The following is a 22439-nucleotide window of genomic DNA, read 5'->3' as shown; positions in this document are numbered from 1 at the left end:
CCTGTTGAAGGGCCTTACGAGGCCATTGGCTTGGGGTCCTCAGGCTTATCTCTGTGATTCATTGAATGAGGGAGGAAGAGAAGCTGAGTCGTGACACGTGGGTCTGGTCTCCACACTGCTGCCGCCGAGCTGGCTCCGTGACCTCGGGCGGGTGAGGGAGCCGGCCCCCCTGGTCTCTGCTTCCTCTTCTCCTCCTCTTCATGCAAAGGGTCCTTTTTCATCTGTGCGTTCTCTGCGTTCCCCCCACCACGCCCGTGACAATGGTTGCTTCCTTAAACACACAAAGGCTAATGCTACCACCCGTTGATGACCCTGCTAAGTGGCTTTGTTTGTCATAGCAGGGACGACAGGATGTCTGCATGGAAGGGTGTGGGGTTTCACAGGTTAGGCCACCAGATGGGATGGGACTTGGTGCTGGCAGGGGGTGCCGGTCCCTCTGGAGAACTCTAGCCCACCCCCACCAGCGCCTCACGCGTCCGTGACCCACGGCCCCCAGGTCTGTGGTCCTTGTTGTCCGTTCCTCCACTGTGCACGGTGCTTGACGGCCAAGGCCAAGGGCCTGCAGCACCAGCGATGGTTTCCAGATCGCATGCGACACCATGTTTGTTTTCTCTGTTCTACGGGACGGATGGCGGGCGGCGTACCGGCAGGCTTTTGCAAGCTTTCCATGTCTGTGCTTGCTTGGGATGGCATTGGCTGGACCTGAAGGAGGCTGCAGCCGAGGCAGTTTAATGGGACCCAATTCCTAAAGCCTTTGATTCATTTATTTATTTCTGCTGTTACATATTTTCTCTATCAACAGATACTAAAATAAAAATAATAGTTAACCTTTATCGAGAACTGAACCATGAGCCAAATGCCCTGCTAAGCACTTCACGTACGTGCTTCTCGTGAGGGGGCCTTGTGAGGTAGTTGTGCCCATTTTGCTGCGGGGGAACTGGGGCTGAGAGGCGCGGTGACTTGCACAGTGTCCCGGTCTCATTCATTGCCGATACCCTGGGTCCCAGCCCGGGAGTCTCCGTCCAGAGCCCCGGTCGCTGCACAGTAGATACGGCTCTCGTCATGCAGAGGCTGTGCAATAATGGCAAAAGGGGGAGGCACACTGGCTTCAACTACCCCTTCTTTAACAGAAAGGCAGGCCCACGGAGGGTGATGATCTGCCCGAGGTTACAGAGCCAGCCCAGGAGCTTCCGGGACACTAGAACTTTCTCCCAGGGAGGATGCTATGGAGAAGACGTGCCGGACCCTCAGATTCCAGGATGCAAACCACACGGCCTTCTAGAACTGGCCAGACCGTGGACCAGCCAGGCCAGAATCCCAGCCCCACACCCACTGCCGCCCGCCAGCCCAAGGGCAGCCTTGTCTGAGGGATCAGCCACATTTGTCTGAGGCAGCAACCCCCCAGGGGGCCTGGAGTCCCAGCTATGTTCCAGAAGTTCACAGGGCCAGAATTATTTTCACTATAATGTGTGACTTGCCTTTCACTGTCATCTCCTTGCAAGGGTCCCAGAGAGTTTCCCAGAAGCTCGGTGGCACACAGTCGTGTCGTTTATCACTCTGACGGCTGATGGGATGCGAGCGTGTGTATTCAGATGGTTTAACATTTTCTCGGTTTTAATTTCTGAAACAGTAAAACATCAGTAGAAGAACACACACAAACAAAAGCTCTCAGGGGCCCCTCAATCCTTTGTGAGAGTACAAAGGGGGTCCTGAGACCAGAGCTCTGAGAACTCTGCCATTTGGGGGTAGCAGACCCAGCAGAGGGGAAGCTTGGGGCCAGAGGGTGGAACGAAGGGGGCTCCTTCAGCCCTGCCCCACACCCTCCCTGCTCCACTCCCTCCCTGCCCCACTCTCCCTCCCTACCCACTCTCCCTCCCTGCCCCACTCCCTCCCTGCCCCACTCCCTCCCTGGCCCACGCCCTCCCAGCCCCGCTCCCTCCCTACCCTACTCTGTCTCTCTGCTCCACTCTCTCCCTGCCCCACTCCCCCTCCCTGGCCCACTCCCTCCCTGGCCCACTGTCCCTCCCTACCCTACTCTATCTCTCTGCCCCACTCCCTCCCTGCCCTACTCCCCCTCCCTGCCCCACTCCCTCCCTGCCCCACTCTCTCTCCCTGCCCTACTCTTGGTTCTCGCTGGCTTGTGCACTCTGGCACTGCAAAGCTTTTGGCCAAGTGCACCCTAGGGGAAGGCAGGAGGGGCAAACAGCCTTTCCCTTTGGGAAGGAGGGAACAAGCGGAGAGATGCTAGCGACGATGCCAACATCAGTCCTTCCGAGCACTGCCCCTCTGGAGCCCTTTCACCCTGGAGTTTGGACGCAGCTGTGGCCCCGGGGATTTTTTATAGGGATTTTCCAGAATGTCCAGTAAAGCAGGCGAGCTCTTCTTAGCATGCCCAGTGGGCTAGATGGAATTACCAGAAAGGAAATAGTAGCCAGGAACGCACAGGCCAAGGGCAGGATGTCACTGAGATAGCCTGTGAATTGCTTGTCATTTCACCATCCTATGGTCCACAGGCCCCAGAGGTAGGTAGGCCAAATGGAAAGGCCAGGAGAGGTCAGTTTGGGGCAGGCAGGGCCATGTTCGTGGGCAGGTGGGCACCAGCCACCACCCTAGCAGCAGAGAAACAACCTTGACCCTGGGAGGGTGTCCATATGCTGAGACTGTTCATCTGTGTCCAGCTCAGGAAACAGAAGCCACCCGAGGCATTTTAAGCAGGAAGGGATTCAACATAGGGAATCGGGCACCAGCAGAACCACGGGAACAGCTCAAGGTGAAGGTTCAAGGCCATACCTCTGGCAGTGACTTCAGGGACGATACAGAGCTTGTCTATGGGCAGGGGGTGGGGTGGGTAGTGCTCCCTCTGAAACAGCTCCTTCAATTCAGGGTTGAAGCTGGAATCGAGAAGTCTTTGCTGTCACCTTCAGTAGAACCTCCACTGCCTCTGGAGCACCCAGGAGGGTGGGAAACGGACCCCCGAATACTCTAGGAAAAAGAATAAACCACCTCCCGTTTCAAGGCCCAGCACAGCAGAAACAGGCAAAGGCGGGCTGAAGGTGGTCTCTCTCTGCCTCCTCTTTCCTTACCAGATCTCATGCAGCAACATATCAATGGGGAAGCCAGTTTTGCATCCAGAATCTCAGCTGCAAAGGAGCCTGGGAAATGTAAATAGTTTTCCACTTTCCATGTCTCCTAAAAACATAGTGACACGGAGGCCCACCATGCCCGTCCCCAGTATCTGCCCACTGAGGTCATCCGTACTGGTTTTTGTTCATGTGCCGAGTCTTCAGGGGCACTGAACAGTGAATCATGACACCACATGATTAGACTTCATCATTTCCCAGGTTTCCACTTGGATTTCCCCGAGTGCAGCGGGGAGACGCCACTTCGAGCTGTAGTGGCTGCACTGGGAGCCTTGTCTCAGCTGTTGGCCACGACGGGAAGAGCGGCTGGCGAACCCGCACACTGTCTCTGTGCTGGCACTGCACTCTCCAGTGCTGGTGGTTTCATGAGACCTTCCCCGTGGACAGACGGGACTGTCACACTGAAGTGTGGCTTTGAGTTTGCCTACTAGCACTGTCGTGTAAGAACTGGAAAACCCAGAAGTATCGGGGCGGGGGTTCAGATGGGCATTTGCAAGCTGGTAGACAGGGGTGATTTGCCAGTGGATCGCTGGCCCCTTCCAGACTCCGCACGTTCTCGAGTGATGCCCCGCTCCCCGTTCTGCCGCGTGAACACCGCACCTTGAACGTCGCATGCCAAGCTTTTCTGGGCAGAAACAGATAACACAGAACGTGTCCGGAACTTGGTCCAGAACTGAAAACTTGGATGCACTGTACTAAGTTGGTGGTGCTCAGCCACACTTTCGGTCACTCAGCAAGTGTGGCCTGAGGGCCTGTTGTGTCTAGGCCCCCCGGGCCATGTGTGGCAGAGAGTGGAGATGAGGAAGGGTTTTCCCTGAGGCGGGAGAGTCCAGACGGGAGGGCACGCATTCATTGCTGGAGTTGGGGGGGGGCGTGGGGAGAGAACTCCAGCAAGCGTGTGTGCACTCATGCTAAGGGATCATGGAGCAGGAAGAGATTATTTTCTTTGGAGAAAGAGGATCGGGGGAGATTTCTGAAACTGAGCCTTGAAGGATAGGTGGTATCTGGACAGGCATGAGTTCACTCCCACTCACGAGGAGGTAGGAGCAGCTAGGGTGGGCTTGAGAACCCTGAGTACCCCGTGGTCTGGTGTGTCCTGGGGAAAAGCAAGAGCCAGGGCTGGACAGTGGGCTGGGGGAGGCTCCGGGCATCCTCGACGGCCGAGCCTGGCCAGCGGCCTCTCCCTCACCACACCGACCGGCACACTCGGTGCACTGGTTCTGTGACTCAGACCCAGACGTGGTTTCTGAAATGATAGAATCAGAACATCAGAACGACTTCCAAATGAGCTACCTTCCAGATGCCGTCCAATTATTCTGTGTAAACAAATAAGTGAGAACAGCCTTTGCCCCCTTAGAGAGGAGCTTTTAAACTTGGAAGTGACCTCTGCTTTCGGAGATCTGACCTCTGTGACCTGAGGGCAGCGGGCGTCCCCCTGCAGCCGATTTCCGTAGGAGCTGGGGAGAGAGACACGGGTGGTCCTTCCCCGGGTCGGAGAACCTCCCCGCACATCTAGGGAACCGCTGGCGCTGACAGAGGGAGTGGGGCGTGCAGGTTGCCCGGCTGCCAGCCTCTGGCCTAGTTTAAAAGGGAGGATGGAAAGTAGGCATCGGGCGGGCAAGGGGTACACGAGGAGCAGAGGCCAAGCCTTGGGCTATCACTGGCGAGAACAGCCCCAACGGGCAGAGCGCTGGATGGCCTTGTCCTGTGGAGGACGAGAGGAAACCACTCCTGAGTACTGGGCAACCCCACCCCTCCTGGTGGAACAAGGACTGAGTGGGGTGGGGGTGGGGGGGTGGGGGGTCTGGGGGAGGGAGAAGGTGGGGCCCTGAGTGGCAGGGCCAGTGTTGGGCTCCACCCCAGGGGACACTCGGCACATTCCCTGTGACTGGTGCCCCCTGGGGACACGACAGAACACCTTGTGAACGAGGCCCCGATGCCCTGCTGGAGTTGGCAACCCGGAGGCCTTGATGAGGCCTGCCTAGCGCCCTGCGCTGTGGCCATAGGATCTCGATGCCACACAGGCCACCTTGACCGTTCCCCCTGTAGGGCCACCCCAGCCTGCCACTGGAAGTGAGGTGGGGCCCCCCTCCGCCCAGGTGCCGGTTGAGGCAGGAATGACGATCAACGATGCCCACATAGTGGGCGTCTCACTGAGCCTCGGGAGAGACCCCAGGAGTAGGTGTCAGCCTGTCTGTCTCGCAGGGGAAGGAGGCAGGCTCCAGGCGCTGGTCTGCGGTGAGGAAGGGGCGCAGCTGCCCCCGGGCCTGTCCCGTGCTCCTGTGCACCCCATACACAGGGCGCAGTCTCTCCCCTCTGCAGGGAGGCCGGCCCCGCCTGAATTTGGGGGGACAGGAGTCTCCTTCAGCCCCTTCTTTCACCGGCCACCCCCTCAGCTTCTGCTCCTGGCCCACAGCGGGAGTTCCTTCTGACCCACGACAGCGTCTGTGGGACGGGACACCCTGGAGCTTCTGTGAGGATCAGGGTCAGGTCCCCGGCACACACACCTCGCAGCCTGGAGGTTACAGGGTGGCCAGCCTCTTGGCCGTTCTCCGAGAGTACCTGCAGAAGGGGCCCCCTCGGCCCCCTGGGAGCACCCCGCTCGGGCCTGACCCCCTCTCTCTGCCGCCTCGCAGGCCCTTCATGCTGCTGCCCCCGCTGATGGAGTGGATGCGTGTGGCCATCACCTACGCGGAGCACCGCCGCAGCCTCACCGTGGACAGCGGCGACATCCGGCAGGCGGCCCGGCTGCTGCTGCCCGGCCTGGACTGCGAGCCCCGGCAGCTCAAGTAAGGAACTGGGGGAGTGAGGCCAGAGGGTCCCTGGCTCCCCGCTCTGTCCCTCCCTCCCCTGGGGGCTGGGAGCAGGCAGCGAACAGGGACTGCGGCCCATTCCAGCCGCCCCAGGGGCGTCCTCTGCGCATGCCAAGCCTGTTAGGGCCACTGTTCAGGACCGTGGCTGCTTCCTGGACGCGTCTTCTGCAGCTGCGGTCAGGTGCTCAGCAGACGCACGTTTGGGCCTGGGCAGGAGAGCTCTCACAGCCCGAGTCTGGGGGACATTGGGGTGGGGGCCACAGGAGCAGGCCCTCCCCCCTCCTCCTGGTGCAGGCGCTGTGCTGAGCCCATCCCTTCTACGTGCAGCGTCTGGGTCCCTGTGACAACTTCAGAGCAGGAAGGGGGGGTGGTAACGCTCATACTGTGTTACGGATGAGAAACTGAGGAACAAGGAGGAAGAATGATTTGCCCCCAATACACAGCAAAGCGGCCACACCCCAGTTTGAACCTGGGTCTGTGTGGCCCCAAGCCTGAGCTCTTAATCCCCTTCCCAATGGGCCTCAGGTGGACGGGTCTCCTGAAGGAGTTCCAGTTCCAGAGAAGCTTCCTCTGGCCGTCGTTGGCCTGTGAGAGCCTTGCGACTTTTTGGTTTTTGTTTTCGACCTGCCCGAACCCCAGTTATGACCTCCTCTGTCTTCATGGCAAATGACTGAATCTCATTCTGGAGCGTGAACTTGCAGCACTCTGGCTCCAGGCTGCAGCTGCCGATCGGAAGCCCGCGGTGCCCTCTGCAGACGCTGGGGTGGAGGGGGCGGTTTCTGTGCGTGTTCATGGTAGGACGGCTTGACTGCCACAGGATTCTGGGCTGCTCTCCCTCATTTCCTCAGTCCTTCAGGGCCTCCCCAAAATGCCTTGAGGGGAGAGAGTGTGAAGCTAAGAACTGGAACTTGGCCACAACCACCGTTCTATAGGCCGAGTGTGGCCAAAAGTATTCCACCAGCCCTGACTGGTGTGGCTCAGTTGGTTGGGGTTGTCCTATAAAGTGAAAGGTCGCTGGTTCGATTCCTGGTCGGGGCACATGCCTGAGTTGCAGGTTCCATCCCCAGTCTGGACGCCTACAAGAGGCAACCAATTGATGTTTCTCTCACACATTGATGTTTCTCTCACACATCAATGTTCCTCTCCCTCTCTTTCTCCCTCCCTTCCCCTCTCTCTGAAAATAAATAAAACCTTTTGTTTTTTTTAAGTATTCAACCACGTTCTGTGGCCCAGGCCCAGGCCCGGGCTTCCTTCTTGGGCAGTCCCCTGATAGACCCTTTTGGAGGGGACTTGGTTTCCTGCCAGTCGGCAGCTCCTGAGAGCTCAGAGGACATTTAAACATGTTTACAGAACAACGGAAGTGTGTTCTTCACGTCACTGAGCCCAACAAGGCCGATCCCTGCGGATCCGACAGTGACTCCCAGCCCTCCCCACCTGCCCCGTCTGCGAGCCGCACGCCCACCCAGCACGCCGCGTCGCGTCTCCTGGGAGAGCGGGGCCCTCGGAGGACGAGTGCACACGCAGGCGCGCCCAGTCACACCTGAGTCTTTCCCTCGCAGGCCTGAATGCTGTTTCAGCTCCTTCCGGAGGCTGGACGCCCGAGCGGCCACTGAGAAGTTCAGCCAGGACCTGGGTTTCCGCATGCTCAACTGCGGCCGGACGGACCTCATCAGCCAGGCCATCGAGGCCCTGGGCCCGGACGGGGTGAACACCATGGACGACCAGGTGCGTGCCGAGGGCTCCGCCCACCACGCCTCAGGGACCGTGGGCTTGCGTGATTGCCAGAGTTGGTGGCACAGTCCGTTCTGTCCCAAACCTGGGAGCAGCTCAGCTCTGCGCTCTCAGAGGTGGGCTGCCTCCAGGGTCGTACCCCGCCTGTCTCAGGGGGATGTCGGCTTGCTTGCAGGCTCCCAGGAACCCTTTGGGAGAACTTTGTAATGGGATTCTGCCTCCTCTCACGGGAGGCTGGAGACTGTCGCAGGTGGTGCGGGGCTGGGAACTGGTCGCTGAGTGTGCCTGACGGCAGGCTGGGGGGGCGATCACCAGAGCTTGTGTCGGAGCATCTCGTATTGTCTGCCCCGTGCCCACCCCATAGATGCCCTTGCCTCCGCGCTGCTAACACTCTCGTGGGGGAAATCTATAAGAAATACAAACATACACAATACAGAGTGTCAGTAGGAAATGCTAAGAAATACAACGAAGCCAGAAAAAGGGAGTATTGGAGGTGTTGACAACTTTAGATAGAATTTAACTTGAGTTTTTGGTTTACTTTGTTTTGCGTTTTCGCCTTGAATAACATTTATATTGCGCTCACTAAGTTTGTTCTGGGTGCTTTACACAGATTAATTCATCTAACTCGGTCGCAGCCCCATGACGCAGGCGCTGCTCCTGTCCTCACTTGATTGACGAGGGCGCTGGAGAAGCTCGGGTCCTGCCACGAGCAAGGGGCAGAGCTGGGGTTGAAGGGACCATGCAGCTGACTCCGTTCCCTTAACCACTGAGGGGGGTCCACCCCCATAACCACTGTGGAGCATCCAGCACGTTGTCTGATGCTATTGTGTGAGCTCTTGCAGTGCAGACAAGGGCGCTGTGCTTTGGGAGACCACCCAGGGGTATGGGGAGGGTTAAATGTCAACCGGGGTTAAGGAATGCCCTCAGGAGAGGTGGCACGTGGTAGCAGGCGTGACAAAGCACCAGGTGAGCCATGAGGCCACGTGGACTTTGACAGGTGGGACAGGCAGGGTTCTGAGCCAGGCCTGAGGGAGGGAGGTGGGCAGGGGGAGCAGAGAGGAGCAGGGGCAGCGCCCAGGGAAGGGAGATGACGGCGTGGGAGCCTGCCAGTGGGGCTGTGGGAGCACGTGCTGGGACAGAGAGGCCACGAGGCTGGGCATGCGGGCGGCAGTGGGGGGTGGGGAGGTGACAGGCTGCGTCGGGTCTCCCAGGGGTGCCTCTGTGAGTGCAGGCTCCCGGGCTCCATGGGCGCCCTCCTCCCGGGGGACTGTCTTCCTCGTGAGGCCTGTGGCTTCAGACGCCCCTGGGTTTTGCACCTGGGCTTTAGCTGCCGCGTTGTGGCCATGGCATCTCTGATGAGCCACTTGCCCTCTCTGAGCCTCAGTCTCCCTGTCTCCAGCATAGGGCACGGTAGTACCTGCCCCACCGGGCCGCCGCGAGACCGTGCCTCTGGCACACAGTGAGCGCGCAGTACACGTTCATTCTGGGTTTTGCTGCCCGTGTGATGATGACGATGGTCATCCCTGAAGTCTGTTCATCAGCGTCTTTCAGTTTAGCCTCTTTATGGCCCTGATGTGGGGATGAGCCCGGCACACACAAAAATAGTTTCTCCTCACAAGGCTCCCAGCCTGCTTTCGACTCCAAATCGCGTACAGATGTGCGGAGAGAGAGGCCAGGCTCGTGCGGGGCGGGGTGGGGTGGGGGGGAATCAGAGCCAAGCGCAGCCTGGGTGCCTGCCCAGGGGTCTGCGGGTAAGCAGCCCTGGCGCCCGAGATGAATCTCCAGCCGCGTCTTTATCTCTGGGCACGAGGCAAGGGTGTATGAGGTAAGGAGATCTTGTCTGCACACAAGTAACCTAATAAATAACCACAAGGGGCTCCAGATGAGCGCGCGCCAGGATCCAGCTGGGGAATAACACCTCCCACCCCTGCCTTCGCTGTGACTGGCCCCGGAGAGGGACTCCCGGCCAGGAGGCAGCCCTGTTAACGACCCGCCTCAGCTCGGGGAGGGACCGGGCCTCAGCCTTCGGGAAAGCTCTGAACTTCTCAGCAGCAGGAGATGTTGCAGGGAAACAACTCTCCATCCCCCATGAGATGCTTTGAAGGGCAGACCTGGCTTTTAGGTCTGAGTCCTTCTCTCACTCGCTCGCCGGGAGGCGGTGGGCAAGTTAATGCACCGCTCAGCACCTCATCTGGGGATAGTAATAGAATCCCCCTAGTCAGGGTGTTGCGGTGATTAAGTGAGATGATGCACGTGAACACCTTCCCACAGTGATTTACATGCACAGGCCCCGGGGGGGTGGGGGGGATTAGGAGATGGCAATTTAATGTAGTAGCAGTGACAGTGTTACTTTACTCTGCTTGGTCGAGGTAAGCTTACTCTGCACTCAGCACTTTGTACGTGGTGGCTCATACTGTTTACCACAACCCCGTGTGGGAGATGCTGTTGTTATTCCCATTCTAAAGATGAAGAAACTGAGGCACAGCAAGGCACAAGTAACTTGTATACCAAGTTAACAGCTCCCCGTGGCAGAGGTGGCCTTGCACCTGAGTCTGGCCACACGGCCTGTGCTCTTCACCTGTCTGGTGCCCTGCAGTGCTCACGGAAATGTCTCCTACCCACCCTGCAGGTGTCACATGTCCAGCGGGCCTAGGGGAGGCAGGCTGATCCAGCCCGGGGCACAGGATTCCTCTGGCTGAGCAGCGGGGCAAGCTGGACGCTGGGACCTGTGCTTTGTGGGGCTGAGGCCTGTGGAGTGTGTGCCATCATGTTCTGTTTCCGGAGCGTTTAGCATCTGCCTTTGGTCCGTGCAGGGTATGACGCCACTGATGTACGCCTGCGCCGCCGGGGACGAAGCGATGGTCCAGATGCTGATTGATGCCGGAGCGAACCTGGACATCCAGGTGTGTGGGCCCCAGAGAGCTGCGCCCTGGCCCCTGACCCGGCGAGAGAACGCCCCAGGGTCTCCACCAGCTGTGCTGCGTGCTGGGCGCAGTGGTCTGGACTCGGGGTAGAGGGGTCTCAGAGGACCGGGAATACAAGATGCATGGAGATCACAGTGGGCAAAGATCGGGGCTTCCTGAGAGGGGCTGCCCCGGGGCAGGAGGTGAGCAGAGAATGGCCAAGGTGCTGTCACTGCAGCACCTTGACCTTTACCAGCCTAATCCCCACCCATCACTGCCATCCCCAGATGCCTTGACTCTGCCTTCCTCTGAGGCGGGAAGTGCACCCTCTCTGCCCAAGGCAGGCATCACTGACAAACATCCTTGTGAGCTTTGTCCTTACGGTGTTCCGGGCAGACATTACCAATCAAGTGCGGAAAGCACCTGAGTTGATTCCTAGTCACCATCCCTGCAGGGTACCTGCTTAGCTCACTCCAGTGCTGTGTGCCTTGCCCAGGAATGTCACCCAGGAATCACCGGTCATGTGTGGTGTTTTCCCAGGTCCCAAGCAGCTCTCCCAGGCACCCGTCCGTTCACCCCGACAGCCGGCACTGGACTTCGCTGACCTTCGCTGTGCTGCACGGCCACATCTCTGTGGTCCAGGTGAGCTGCTGCGGCTGTCCATGCAGTGCACCCTCCGCTTGCTGGGTGGGCCGCCCCAAGCACAGCCCCAGCCTGGACCGAGGGGGCCATTGCCCCAGGTCTGAGCTACCGGAAGTACTGCCGAAGGACCTGGTCAGCAGGGCCGAGACCCACCCGGCTCCGTTTTCTCTCCGCCAACATCTTTCCGATCCTTTGCCATTTCTGCTCCCTCGTGAGCTCCTGCAGAGCAGCCTCTGTGTCATGGTGACCTTCCAGGTCTGCCTCTTCCCATCAGTGGGCTCAGTGCCACTCTCCCTGCTCCTGGGGGAAGACCAAATTGGTGCAGCTCACCTGTTGAGCCAAGCCGTGCTGTTGGCCAGCTTGGCCACGGCTGCTATGACTGGGGTGGGTTCTTGCCTGGAAGTGGAAGCCGTGGGCAGAGCGGCATCCAATCCCAGCCAGGGCGCCAGCCACACTGCCACTCGGCTCCCAGACTCCTTTGCTTCTCAGGCCGCCAGGGCCTACAGATCTGACACTCCTTCCCAGGAGTTCATATAATGCCCTTGCTGTCCGCCAGAGAGTCCTCTGAGGACAGGGGCCCCGTCTGGCTTACTCATCACTGTCATCCCAGCCGGGCCTTAGCAGGGACTCAGTAAGTGGCAGTTACCAGGCCGGCTGCCTCATTCTGCCTGCTTTGGGGTTACTGCCCTCCTATGGACCTGAGTGAAATGCCAGCCTAGCCCGGACTGGCCTGCCGGGGTGTGCCCCGGACCTGCCTGGTCCGGTGCCCAGTTTCGTCCCAATGGGCAGTCCTGCACCTGTGCCGCCTTGGTGTGCTGGCTCGGGCGGTGGCGCCACAACTGGTTTCTGATGAGAGTCCCCAGCTGACAGCAGGCCCTGCTCTCCACACGCTGGTGTGGAGGCTCACAGGGCAGCCTGCCCCCAGCCCCCAATACCTGGCCTCCAGGTGAGAGGCAGGCGGGGGTTCCCTGAGACTGCCCAGCACAGGCTCTGAGGAGGGTTTGGTCTCCAGAAACCTGGGAAGGTTGGCAGGTGGCTCCCTCCAGAGAAGCCAGTCAGGAAAGGTGAGACAGCTGAAAGTCACCTGGCAGAGCAGTGCAGATGCCACCCCTGCCCCAAGGCAAGCGGGCCCGGCCCAGCCGGAACTGCTTGGCTTCTGCTCACCCTGCCCTTGCAGGACGGGGAGGGGCCCCTGGTGTCCTAGACAGCAAGGCCGTGCCGCAGCCCCGCTGCTTCCCAGCCTCGGGCAGCTCGCCAGACCTCTGGTGGGCACCCTCGAGGCCACTGGTTATCGAGCCCCTGTGGAGAGGGGGCACCGTTTCCCTGACTCCCCAACAATGCTGCAGGCAGGCCTCTCCCCACTTTCCAGACGAGGAAGACTGAGGCTCAGGGAGTTGAGGTAACTCACTGGCCGGGAGGCCTGCGTTCGCACTCAGCTTCTCTAACGCCTGTGCCTTCCCCGCCACCTGTGTTGCCCCCAGCAGACTGGGGGGAGGTGAGGCAGCACTTTCTGCTTTGCTCGTCTGCATGAGTTCTCAGGAAGGTCACTGCAGGAATAGCTCAGAGGCCCCCCAGCTTAGGGGCTTGGTCCAAGGCCACGAGAGTGGAGATGAAGATTCTAGAAACTCGGAGCCCTGTGGGTCACGTGGCATTCCAAAGCTCCGGCTCCTCGGCTGCCTGGGGGAGCCTGGCGCACTTGCCCCACGCTCCCTACCATACCCCCATGTCCCCCTGTGCCCCAACAGCTGCTGCTGGATGCCGGCGCCCACGTGGAGGGCTCGGCTGTGAACAGTGGTGAGGACAGCTATGCCGAGACCCCCCTGCAGCTCGCCTCTGCGGCAGGTAGGTGCGGGGCCGCCCTGCCCGGCGAGGGTCCCCAGCTTCCCCTCCCCGCTGTGTCACCCACCCCAGCTGGGTCGGCCGTGGACACAGGTGGACCCTAGTGGGGAGCCTTAAAACCCCCTCTGGGTCCCTGGGGGACTCCTGGCCCCACCCCCCAGCATTGCTGCTGTGCTTGGTGCCCAGGCAGCCCCAGCCGAGCGGCACAGAAGTGGGTGGTGGGAACATCCTCAGTGCACCTCAGTCCGCCTTGTCTTCTAGGGAACTACGAGCTGGTCAGCCTGCTGCTCAGCCGGGGTGCTGACCCCCTCCTCAGCATGCTGGAGGCCAACGGCATGGCCTCCTCGCTCCACGAGGATATGAACTGCTTCAGCCACTCGGCTGCCCACGGCCACAGGTACCCACGGGAGTCCCTGCCCCTGCGATGTGGGGGCCGGACACAGGGAGCAGCGGGGCTTGGCCTGGAGGTCTTTCCAGATGTGGGGCTGGGGCGGGGCTGTGTGTGAGCCAGCCACAAAGGAGCTCCAGGTCCTCTACCAGCACGGGGGCCCCAGGAGTTGGAGGGCCCAGACACGCTGGGTGGCGGGCCGCCTAGACAGGCCCTACAGCCAGTGCCTGGCAGACCCGGGGCTCCCGACGCTCGCCCAGGGCAGGACCTCTGTTTTCCATTAAGACTCTGCCCTGTGACTACAGCAGCCGCCTCAGGCTACGGCCCTTCCGTGCTCAGTGGTGGTTCTCCAGAGCCTCGGCAGCTCCAGAGGCTTCCACACAGCATATGGCTCAGCCTCGAAGAGGCTCCCGGCAGCTCTGTGGGAAATCACATCCCGCTCTGGGAGCAGATGGCGGGCCTGGCTTGAGGGGGCCAGGCCTGCCCAGGGGTGTGACGGGCAGCAGCAGGCTGAGACTGGAGCCATTAGGCAGCTCTGGGGGAGCAGGGGAGACGGAAAGGAGGTTATTGGAAGGCAGAGAAGGGCAGGTGGACACGTACTTCCCGTTCCAAACTCTGTTCTCAAAGCCAAACTCTGCCTTTGCTGTGGGCCCCTCCCCAGAGTGCTTTGAGGTCTCTGGGCCCTGAGCTTGGCCGCCTGGCGCAGCCTGGCCTCCTCCACAGAATGGGGGTCTGGGCGGGGCTGCTGGCAGGAGGGTCAGTGCCCAGGTGACCTTTGGGCCTGCCTATGCTGCAGCCATCCCCGAGCCCCAGGCCACAGGATGTGACAGAATGAGCCTGGGGTTGGGAGCCGGAAGCCCTGGCTCGGCACCCCTGCCCAGGGCGACCTGAAGCTGCAGCCACCACCGGCAAAGGGCAAAGTTCATGGGCTCTCACAGGTTCAGTGCGATAGTCTACAGATGAGAACACACTCTGTCCCGTCTGACTTTCTACACGGTCATAGGCATGAACACATTCTGTATAAAACGTTCGTCTTCATCACCCGTTCTTATTCATGGAATGAAGCCAGGGAGGCATGTGCTGCGTGAGGCTGGATGCCTGCTGGCCTCGCTCAGGGGTCCGGGGCCCGGAGGTTCCGGGGCCCCTGGCCCAGCCGGCCCGAGGGGGGAGTGGGGAAGGCGGTGAGCAGTTTGCACCCCCAGCTGTCCCAGAGCAGGCCTTCCAGGCCACGGACGCCATCCATGGTTGGGGCCTCAGGCTTCGCCCCCCTCGTCCCTCGCCCACAGGAACGTCCTGCGGAAGCTCCTGACGCAGCCGCAACAGGCCAAAGCGGACGTTCTGTCCCTGGAAGAGATCCTGGCCGAGGGCGTGGAGGAGAGCGACGCATCCAGCCAGGGCAGCGGCAGCGAGGGGCCTGTGCGACTGAGCCGGACCCGCACGAAGGCCCTACAGGAGGCCATGTACTACAGCGCCGAACACGGCTACGTGGACATCACCATGGAGCTCAGGGCGCTGGGTGAGCCACGGGGCATGCACGAACACATGCACATACACGCACATGTCTGTGTGTCCTGCTGCTCTTCAGCAGGCCAGCAAGGGCGGGGCCCACGGGGCCGACAGGCCACATGCAGCCTAGCACAGGATGGGGCTCGGTCTGTCGGGCCTGGTGGCTGATGGCTAGGACGGGAGATGCCCTGAGCCTCGGGCAGCTCCTCAGCAGAGTTCGTCTCGAGCTCATCTCCCGAGCCCTGTGCCCTCAGACCCTCCCTCTCCCTGGTCAGAACGTTACGGCCCCTGCCCGGTCACGGTCCTGGGCTGTGCGGCACCGTGAGCATCTGTCGTACTAGGAGCCGCCCTTTCTGGTCCACGAGGTGCTCTCCTGCGCCTCGGCCAGCCCCACTCACCCCGTGGGTTTGCCAGACTGTGGCGTTCTCTCCTCGGGGAGGCGGGCCCCCCAGACGGACCAGGGTGAGGCCCGAGCCGTGCCATAGTCACTTGGTACCAATGATCCTCACCCAAGAGTGTGCAGTCAGAACACAGGGCCCGGGGCCTGGCACCGGCTCACCGTGGGTGTGCAGGCAGGCAGGCAGGCAGTACCGTTCCCGCCACAGGGGCCACGGCACACGAGTGTTAGGCACTGGGTCGAGAGAGCAGGCGGCCTCGCTGCCTTTCTGCAGCAACTCCACCTCGGGGTCCATCACCGTAAAACGGGGCATCACTCCCGCCCGCAGTCAGTAAGCCAAGGGTGCTCGGGCCACTGACATGGGGCCTTTTTTAACCCCCAGTTGTGGAGACCCCTCTCTCATTACCAGGAAGAGTCCTGGTTTTTGTCATGACCTTCAGAAAGTAGGTCTGAATGGCTCTGTGGCCCCACTGACACTCTCCAGAGAACTGGTAAACAGTAGTGATGGGCCACTAACAGCCCAGCGACCAGGGTGCTGGGAAAAGCCCTGTGTGACAGGACAGGGTTCATCTCAGGCTTCCAGACAGGCGTGGGACCGGTATGTCCAGCTTATAATTAATGAGTCTTCCCCAGCAAGCAAGCCCAGGGCCCAGCAAGCAGGGGGGCCAGCGTGGCCCCAGGACTCCCTGCATGTGGGCTGTAGCTGTTCCTCCTCCCCATGTGGCGAGGACCTGGAATGCCCTCTGACCTGTCGGGGAGAATGGACGCCTTCCTTGCATGGCCACGCTGAGAGGGTACTCAGCGGACTCAGGCCGGGGAGGGAGGGGCGCTCTCTGGCTCATCCTGAGAGAGCACCCCAGAGAAGGGGTCAGTGCGGGAGTGCTCAGCCGAGGGAATGACTGCCCACCCTTCTCGCCCGCCCGGCCCGGCCCAGGCGTCCCCTGGAAGCTGCACGTCTGGATCGAGTCCCTGAGGACCTCCTTCTCCCAGTCGCGTTACTCCGTGGTGCAGAGCCTCCTGCGGGACTTCGGTTCCATCAAGGAGGACGAGTACAACGAGGAGCTGGTGACCGAGGGCTTGCAGCTCATGTTCAACATCCTCAAGGCCAGCAAGGTGAGTGTCGCGGGGCAGGCCGAGAGCGCAGCGCTCTGGAGCCCACAGCCCCGGCCCAGACACAGGACCAACCCACGGACACAGACAGACAGACAGACATGCACAAACAGACGACACAGGCACACAGGTGGACGCCTTCCCCACACCCCGGCTCCCGCTGCCTGGCCGCAGAGGCCATGGACTTGTCTGGGCTGGAGCTTGGCCAAAAAAGCAACTTGGGGAGTCGGTGGGGAGGGGACAGGCATCTCTTGCCAAGCAGACCCAGGAGGAACAAAGGACAGCGGCCGCTTTACTCCCGCCCGGACGTTTGAAATCTGCCCGACGTAGCTGCAGCCGCAAACACGTAAACACGCCACAGCCCGCGGCGGGAGGGCGGGCGGGCTAACACCCTCTCCCTGCCTGTCCCCCCAGAACGACTCCGTCATCCAGCAGCTGGCGGCCATCTTCACCCACTGCTACGGCAGCAGCCCCATCCCCAGCATCCCCGAGATCCGGAAGACCCTGCCGGCCAGACTAGGTGAAGGCTTGTGCCCACAACGCCGCCCCCCACCCAGCCACCGGCCTCATGGGCTTGCCAGACCCCTCCCCGCTCTCCACTCTCCGGTCCCACTGCCGGGAGCCAAGGCCCTGGCCTCAGTGTCTCTGCCCTTCGCCTTTGCGTGCCCCACCCCCCTCCGCGCCCCCCTCACCCCCCCAACAGGCGGGCTCCTCAGTCACTTCCCGTGCTTGCTTCCCTTTCGGTACAGATCCTCACTTTCTGAACAACAAGGAGATGTCGGACGTGACCTTCCTAGTGGAAGGAAAGCTGTTTTATGCACATAAAGTCCTGCTGGTGACCGCTTCTAACAGGTGGGTGCCAGCCCCCCGGGGGACGGACGTGCAGGCCCCGCCCCTCGGTGGGCGTGGCCTCACGGAGCAACGGAGCCCCGCCCCCCGCCCCCACATACCCCGCAGGAGGCGTCGGACAGAGGGTGGAGGGGCAGAAGGGATGGCGCCCTGAGTGCCCACGAGCACAGAGCTTATATTCTTTCCAGCCAAGGCACTGCCTTTGATTTCTCGAAAAGAAATATTCCGGAATGCAGGGTCAGTTGTCTGACCACAGGTGTCACGGTCGCTCCGAAGGGAGGCAGTGGGGAATGTCCCTCCCTGAGCGTCATTCCGGGAGCACGGCAGTAATTTCTGAAACGCCGTTTCCCGGTGGCCGGTCAGGTGGCAGGTGGTGCCTCCGCCGCAAGGTGACAGGCTAAGTGATGTTCACACCCCGCCGGTTTCGTCCCCTTACTCCAGGTTCAAGACGCTGATGACCAATAAATCCGAACAAGACGGTGACAACAGCAAGACCATCGAGATCGGCGACATGAAGTACCACATTTTTCAGGTGTGTGGGGCTCGGGGCTGCACACTTTGGGGAAGAGGCCTGCTCCCCCAGGAGCCTGCCCTGGCTGGGGGCAGCTGTGAGTCAGTCACAGTCTCCCACGCACCCCAGCACCTCCTGTGTCGTGCCCAATCAGCGGTTGGGGTGGAGTGCCCGGGTCCTTCCCCGGCAAAGGCAGCCCTTCCTCGGTGGGGTTGATTGTAGTGTTGGAGCCTGTCTCCTAGTTCCTGAGCTTTAACCCTGGGCAAGGGGCTCTGGGCAAACAGACAGACGGGTAAGAACAGGCACACACTGCCCGTGCGTGTGGGCCTTCGTCCTTCGGCGAGCTCCCGCCGCACGGATGGGGCCCAAGCGCCTGTTGGAAATGCAGAACCTCGGGCCCCACCCCGGCCCTCCCGGGTGGGCGGTGCACACAAAGCTGAGCAGCACTGGTGTCAGCTGCGTCGGTTCCCCCAAGCACCAGACCCAGCCATGCTGGCCAGGCAGAAAGAGCCACGATGATCCACGCTGGCTGTGGAAGGTCAAGGTCCGCTCTTCCGATCTCTAAGCATTGGAGAGCATCACAGGTGGCCTAATGGAAACTCTGCAGGCTGGCTGCCCGTGGGGGCAGACGAGGTCTGCAGGAGGAGACAGGCTGGGGCCTCAGCCGGACCCCGGCCAAGAGCTCCTTGCTGGAGAGTGGTGGCTGCAGGTCTCTGGGCTCGTGTAGGGGGCTGTGGGCAGCAGGGTGACCATTAGAGGCTGATGCCAAGAAGCAACTGCTGTGAGGGTCCTGGCCCTGCACAGGACAGGCTGGTGACCTAATGGAAGAGATCAGAGTCTCCCAGAACCCCAAGGAGCTATCACCTGAAATGGCTCAGTCCCTCTCTCGTGCTCCCTGTAGTCATTTGTGGGCGCGAGGGTCCCTGAGCTGCAGGAGGTGGCGCTGTGAAACAGTGGGACAGGTGTGGTGGGCGAAGCGGCAGCGCTTGCCCGGGGCCTTTCCGAGAGCAGTCCCCTGGCCCTAAAGGCCACCTGCTTTGGGAGGCGGCGACCCACGTCCTCCCTGAGGAGTGCCAGGCCGTGCAAGGTTAATCCACCCCTGCCCGCCGGCCCCCCAGCTCTCTCAGGAGGCCCCGAGGGAGCAATTCTGCTCTGACTTCTGTGGATCCTGCATTCAAGCGACCTCAGGGCACCACAGATGGCTGGGCCTTGCCCAAACCAGCCCCCCAGCTGCAGCGGGAGGCTGCCTGTCACCCAGCCCATACCCCGGGCCCCCTTTTGCCTAGGGGCTGCCCTGCAGCCATCTTTTGGCAAAGGATCCTGGGAGACTTCACCCGCCCACCTGCTCCATTCCCATCCCCCAGCCAAGGGCTTTTGCCCTGACAGTCCACAGCTGTCCTGCTGGTCCCAGCATGCTGAGGGGGTGGGGTGGGAGGAGGAACCGGCACACATGTGTCATGGTAAGAACACCAGAGGCCTGCAGGAGCCCCTCTCTCCCATGGGGAGGGACTAACGTGTCCTGGGACTGGCCCCGGGCTGCAGCGAGGCCGGCCAGGCTGCCTCCCTGCTCCTCTTCCCAGGGGTTGGACTCCGTCCCCAAGACCCTCCGGGGCCCCTCCCAGCAGAGCTGGCTGTGGCCGTGTTTACTTACGCATTCACCAGTTCCCTGCTGGGGCTGTTTCTACAGCCAGCCAGGGACATTTTCCTCTTTCCAACTGGGAGCCTCCCCAGGCACAGCGAGATGGCAGAGTTTGTAACTCGGACCTCAGCAGAGCTGAACGCAATTCCCCGCTCCTGGGCCGCCTCACCTGATATCCCGGGGCCCTCTGACCCCAAGAGCCCCAGACAGGGCCGGGCCAGCCAGCCAGGTGACCTCTGGCTGGACCCGGAGGGTCTGCACTTTCTTCCTGAGGGAGCCAGTCCAAGAGGGGGTCCACTTTCACCCCCGTCCCGCTTGGAGCCTTAGCACAGCCTGGAAGCGGAGGCCGGCTCCCGAGGGTGTGGCCAGCAAGGCTGGGGTCTCCTCAGAGCCCCGCCTCCTGCCCCCCAGCCCCACAGGTAGAATTTAGCAGAAGGAGGAATGATCAGCATTGTGCCTGCTGCACTGGGTGGCTCTGCTGTGGGGGTCAGTGTCCCTCCTTGGGCCTCAGTTTCCCAGCTGTGCATAGACTCTTCCCTGCTGGGCTCGCGGGCTGTTCCAAGCCTGGAGAGGGGCCACCCCGTGGAAGGAGGCCAGTCATGCCAGCAGGATGGCAGGACGTCAGGGAACACAAATGCTTGGGTCTCAGCTTGTGCTGGGGTTGGAGGACCCGCAGGCACAGCGGGCAGGGAGACAGAGGGCCCAGCTGGCCCGTAGGGGGCGGCTGGAGCGGCACTGGGGGCCGGGTGAGGGCCTGGGTGTGGTGGGTCCCTCCAGCATTCACACGTGGCCTCTCCCCCTGCAGCTGATGATGCAGTATCTGTACCATGGCGGGACGGAGTCCATGGAGATCCCCACCGCCGACATCCTAGAGGTGAGGCTCCCAGGGACCCACAGGGCCGCGCCCACCTGTCCCCATCTCACCATTCACCTCATGCTTGTGTCCCTCTAGCCTGAGACAGCTGCCAGCTCTCAACCCCTTTGTCGGCATTTGGAGAGATGTGGGGAGGAAGGGGGCCTCTGAGGGCCTCCTGGTTCCCTGCTTGCTGGTCCTTTCTCTGTGTGTGAGAGGAAGGGCCGTCTGAGAGCCCGGGGAACTCTGTACCCGTGGGGCCTGACCTCCTGGGCCACACCCAGGCGCCCCTAGAAAGGGGCACCCCAGCAGGGGTGGCAGGCCCAGGAGGGCCAGAAGGCGGCCGAGCCTCCCACTCACCTCCCACAGCTTGGAACACAGACCCGCTGCTGCCTGAGCACCTGGCTAGAAAGTCACACAGATGAAGCCTGTGGCTTCCCATTGAAGACCTCCTAGGGTCCGGAATCCCAGCTAGCAGCTGTCACCCATGCTGTGCCACCTGGTGTCCCAGCCAACAGTAGTTGGCTTAGGGACAGAAATAAATCAAGGCCATCACACTGGTCCCGCTGACGTGGGCGGGCCCCGGGGCTGGGCGGAAGCAGGGCGTGTGGCCCCTTCTGCTCTGTGGGCCACCGCCGCTCACGCCAGGCCGCCCTCGCCTCCCTGCAGCTGCTGTCGGCGGCCAGCCTGTTCCAGCTGGACGCCCTGCAGAGGCACTGCGAGATCCTGTGCTCCCAGACCCTCAGCGTGGAGAGTGCCGTGAGCACCTACAAGTACGCCAAGGTGAGGCCCGGACGCCCGCCAGCCACCCCGGCCCCATACTCAGCTCTAGCCAGGCTGGGCCATGCGGCGGGCAGGGCAGTTTTGAAGGGCATGTAAGGCGCTGAGGTGGGGTCAGGAGCTCCCTCCAACCAGAGGTCACTGCTGCCCAGCAGGGTCACGTGCAGCTTGGCCCCCAGCGTGACCCGGGGTCGGTGGCTCAGCCTCTGAGTCGCTTCCACCCCACAGGTGCTCACTGGGTTTTCTCCTCAACCTGTTCTTTCCTCTTCCTCCATCTCAGCAAAGGGCATGGTCACCTGCTCAGCTGCTCCAGCTCAGTTACATTCCGTTTTTTAAAGCTCTCACAAGCAGGCCGTCTACAGCCGACCCTTGTCAGCAGACTCTCCCGTTCCCCCATCTCTGCTGCTCCCACCCGGCCCAAGCCACCCTTCTCTCTCAGCCAATGGCCCTGGGCGCCCGGCCCCCCTCCTGGCTGTCACCCTATATCCACAAGCCTCTCTGGAAAGTGTTAGAACCATGTCACTCCTCCCTTTAAGCCCTCCAGAGCTTTTCCACGGCCTCCAAACTAAACAAACTCCATCCCTTATCATGCTTCACCAGGCCCCTGGGGCCTGCGCACATCCGGGGCCCCTTCACCCGGCCACGCAGCCTGTCTCCTCCGCAGCTTGTCCTTCTCCGGCGCTCTGGTGACGGCCGTCCCCTCCCCGGGAAGGCTCCTTCCCCGCTGCTGGCAAGACCAGCTGACTTCCCCCGGCCTCGGGGGCCTCCCAGTCACCTACCACCCCACCCTGTCACCCGCTCCTGTCTCCTCACAGCACTGACCGCTATCTGCAGTTACCTTGGCTTCTCCACCTCCCCCAAACTAGAACATCAGCTCTAAGGGAGCACTGCAGAGACCTTGGCCTTGGCACCTGGCGCCCAGAGCAGGCCCTCGGTGCCTGTTGGATTAGAGTCATTACTGAGCACCTACCATGTGAACACCCAGGTGTTGGGCCTGGTAGTGGATGCAGGACGCCCAGCAGTGGACAGTCCCTGTCCTCCGTTAGGAGCTTCCAGTCTAGTGGGGACAACTGCCGTTCAACACACCATCTCCCAGGGGACACAGGACAAGAGGGCAGGGTCAGGAATAAGACTTCCACGAGGCTCCTGGTGGCGGAGCTGGGCTCTGAACCCAGATGGGTCCATCCCAAGAAGTGCTCAGGGAAGGACTCCCGCGGAGGGGGAGGTCGAGGAGAGCTGCAGAGGCAGGGCGTGCCTCCCCTGGCCTCGGCCCCTGGGCGGTGTCTGGGGCTGGGTGGGGCTGGGCCAGGCTACGGGTCTCACCCCTTCCCCTTGCCC

General features: G+C 61.5%; 1 protein-coding gene across 1 annotated transcript in view; it reads left to right on the top strand.

Annotated features, from left to right (window-relative positions):
• Nucleotides 1-22439, top strand: part of ABTB2 (ankyrin repeat and BTB domain containing 2) — a 171677-nt gene that overhangs the window by 147493 nt on the left and 1745 nt on the right. The window contains exons 4-16 of the mRNA XM_045825464.1: nucleotides 5777-5929; nucleotides 7513-7678; nucleotides 10498-10587; nucleotides 11128-11229; nucleotides 12975-13071; nucleotides 13330-13465; nucleotides 14743-14972; nucleotides 16294-16472; nucleotides 16884-16989; nucleotides 17219-17321; nucleotides 17760-17850; nucleotides 20274-20342; nucleotides 20991-21104. Of these exons, the coding sequence (XP_045681420.1) occupies nucleotides 5777-5929; nucleotides 7513-7678; nucleotides 10498-10587; nucleotides 11128-11229; nucleotides 12975-13071; nucleotides 13330-13465; nucleotides 14743-14972; nucleotides 16294-16472; nucleotides 16884-16989; nucleotides 17219-17321; nucleotides 17760-17850; nucleotides 20274-20342; nucleotides 20991-21104 (1636 nt within the window). The remainder of the gene's footprint in view (nucleotides 1-5776; nucleotides 5930-7512; nucleotides 7679-10497; nucleotides 10588-11127; nucleotides 11230-12974; nucleotides 13072-13329; nucleotides 13466-14742; nucleotides 14973-16293; nucleotides 16473-16883; nucleotides 16990-17218; nucleotides 17322-17759; nucleotides 17851-20273; nucleotides 20343-20990; nucleotides 21105-22439) is intronic.

Source organism: Phyllostomus hastatus, unplaced genomic scaffold, assembly GCF_019186645.2.
Source record: "Phyllostomus hastatus isolate PE091 unplaced genomic scaffold, TTU_PhHast_1.1 phas_scaffold_585, whole genome shotgun sequence".
Classification (NCBI taxonomy): Eukaryota; Metazoa; Chordata; class Mammalia; order Chiroptera; family Phyllostomidae; genus Phyllostomus; species Phyllostomus hastatus.
The sequence above is the reverse complement of the archived record's forward strand: the minus strand, read 5'-3'. Positions and strand labels throughout refer to the sequence as shown.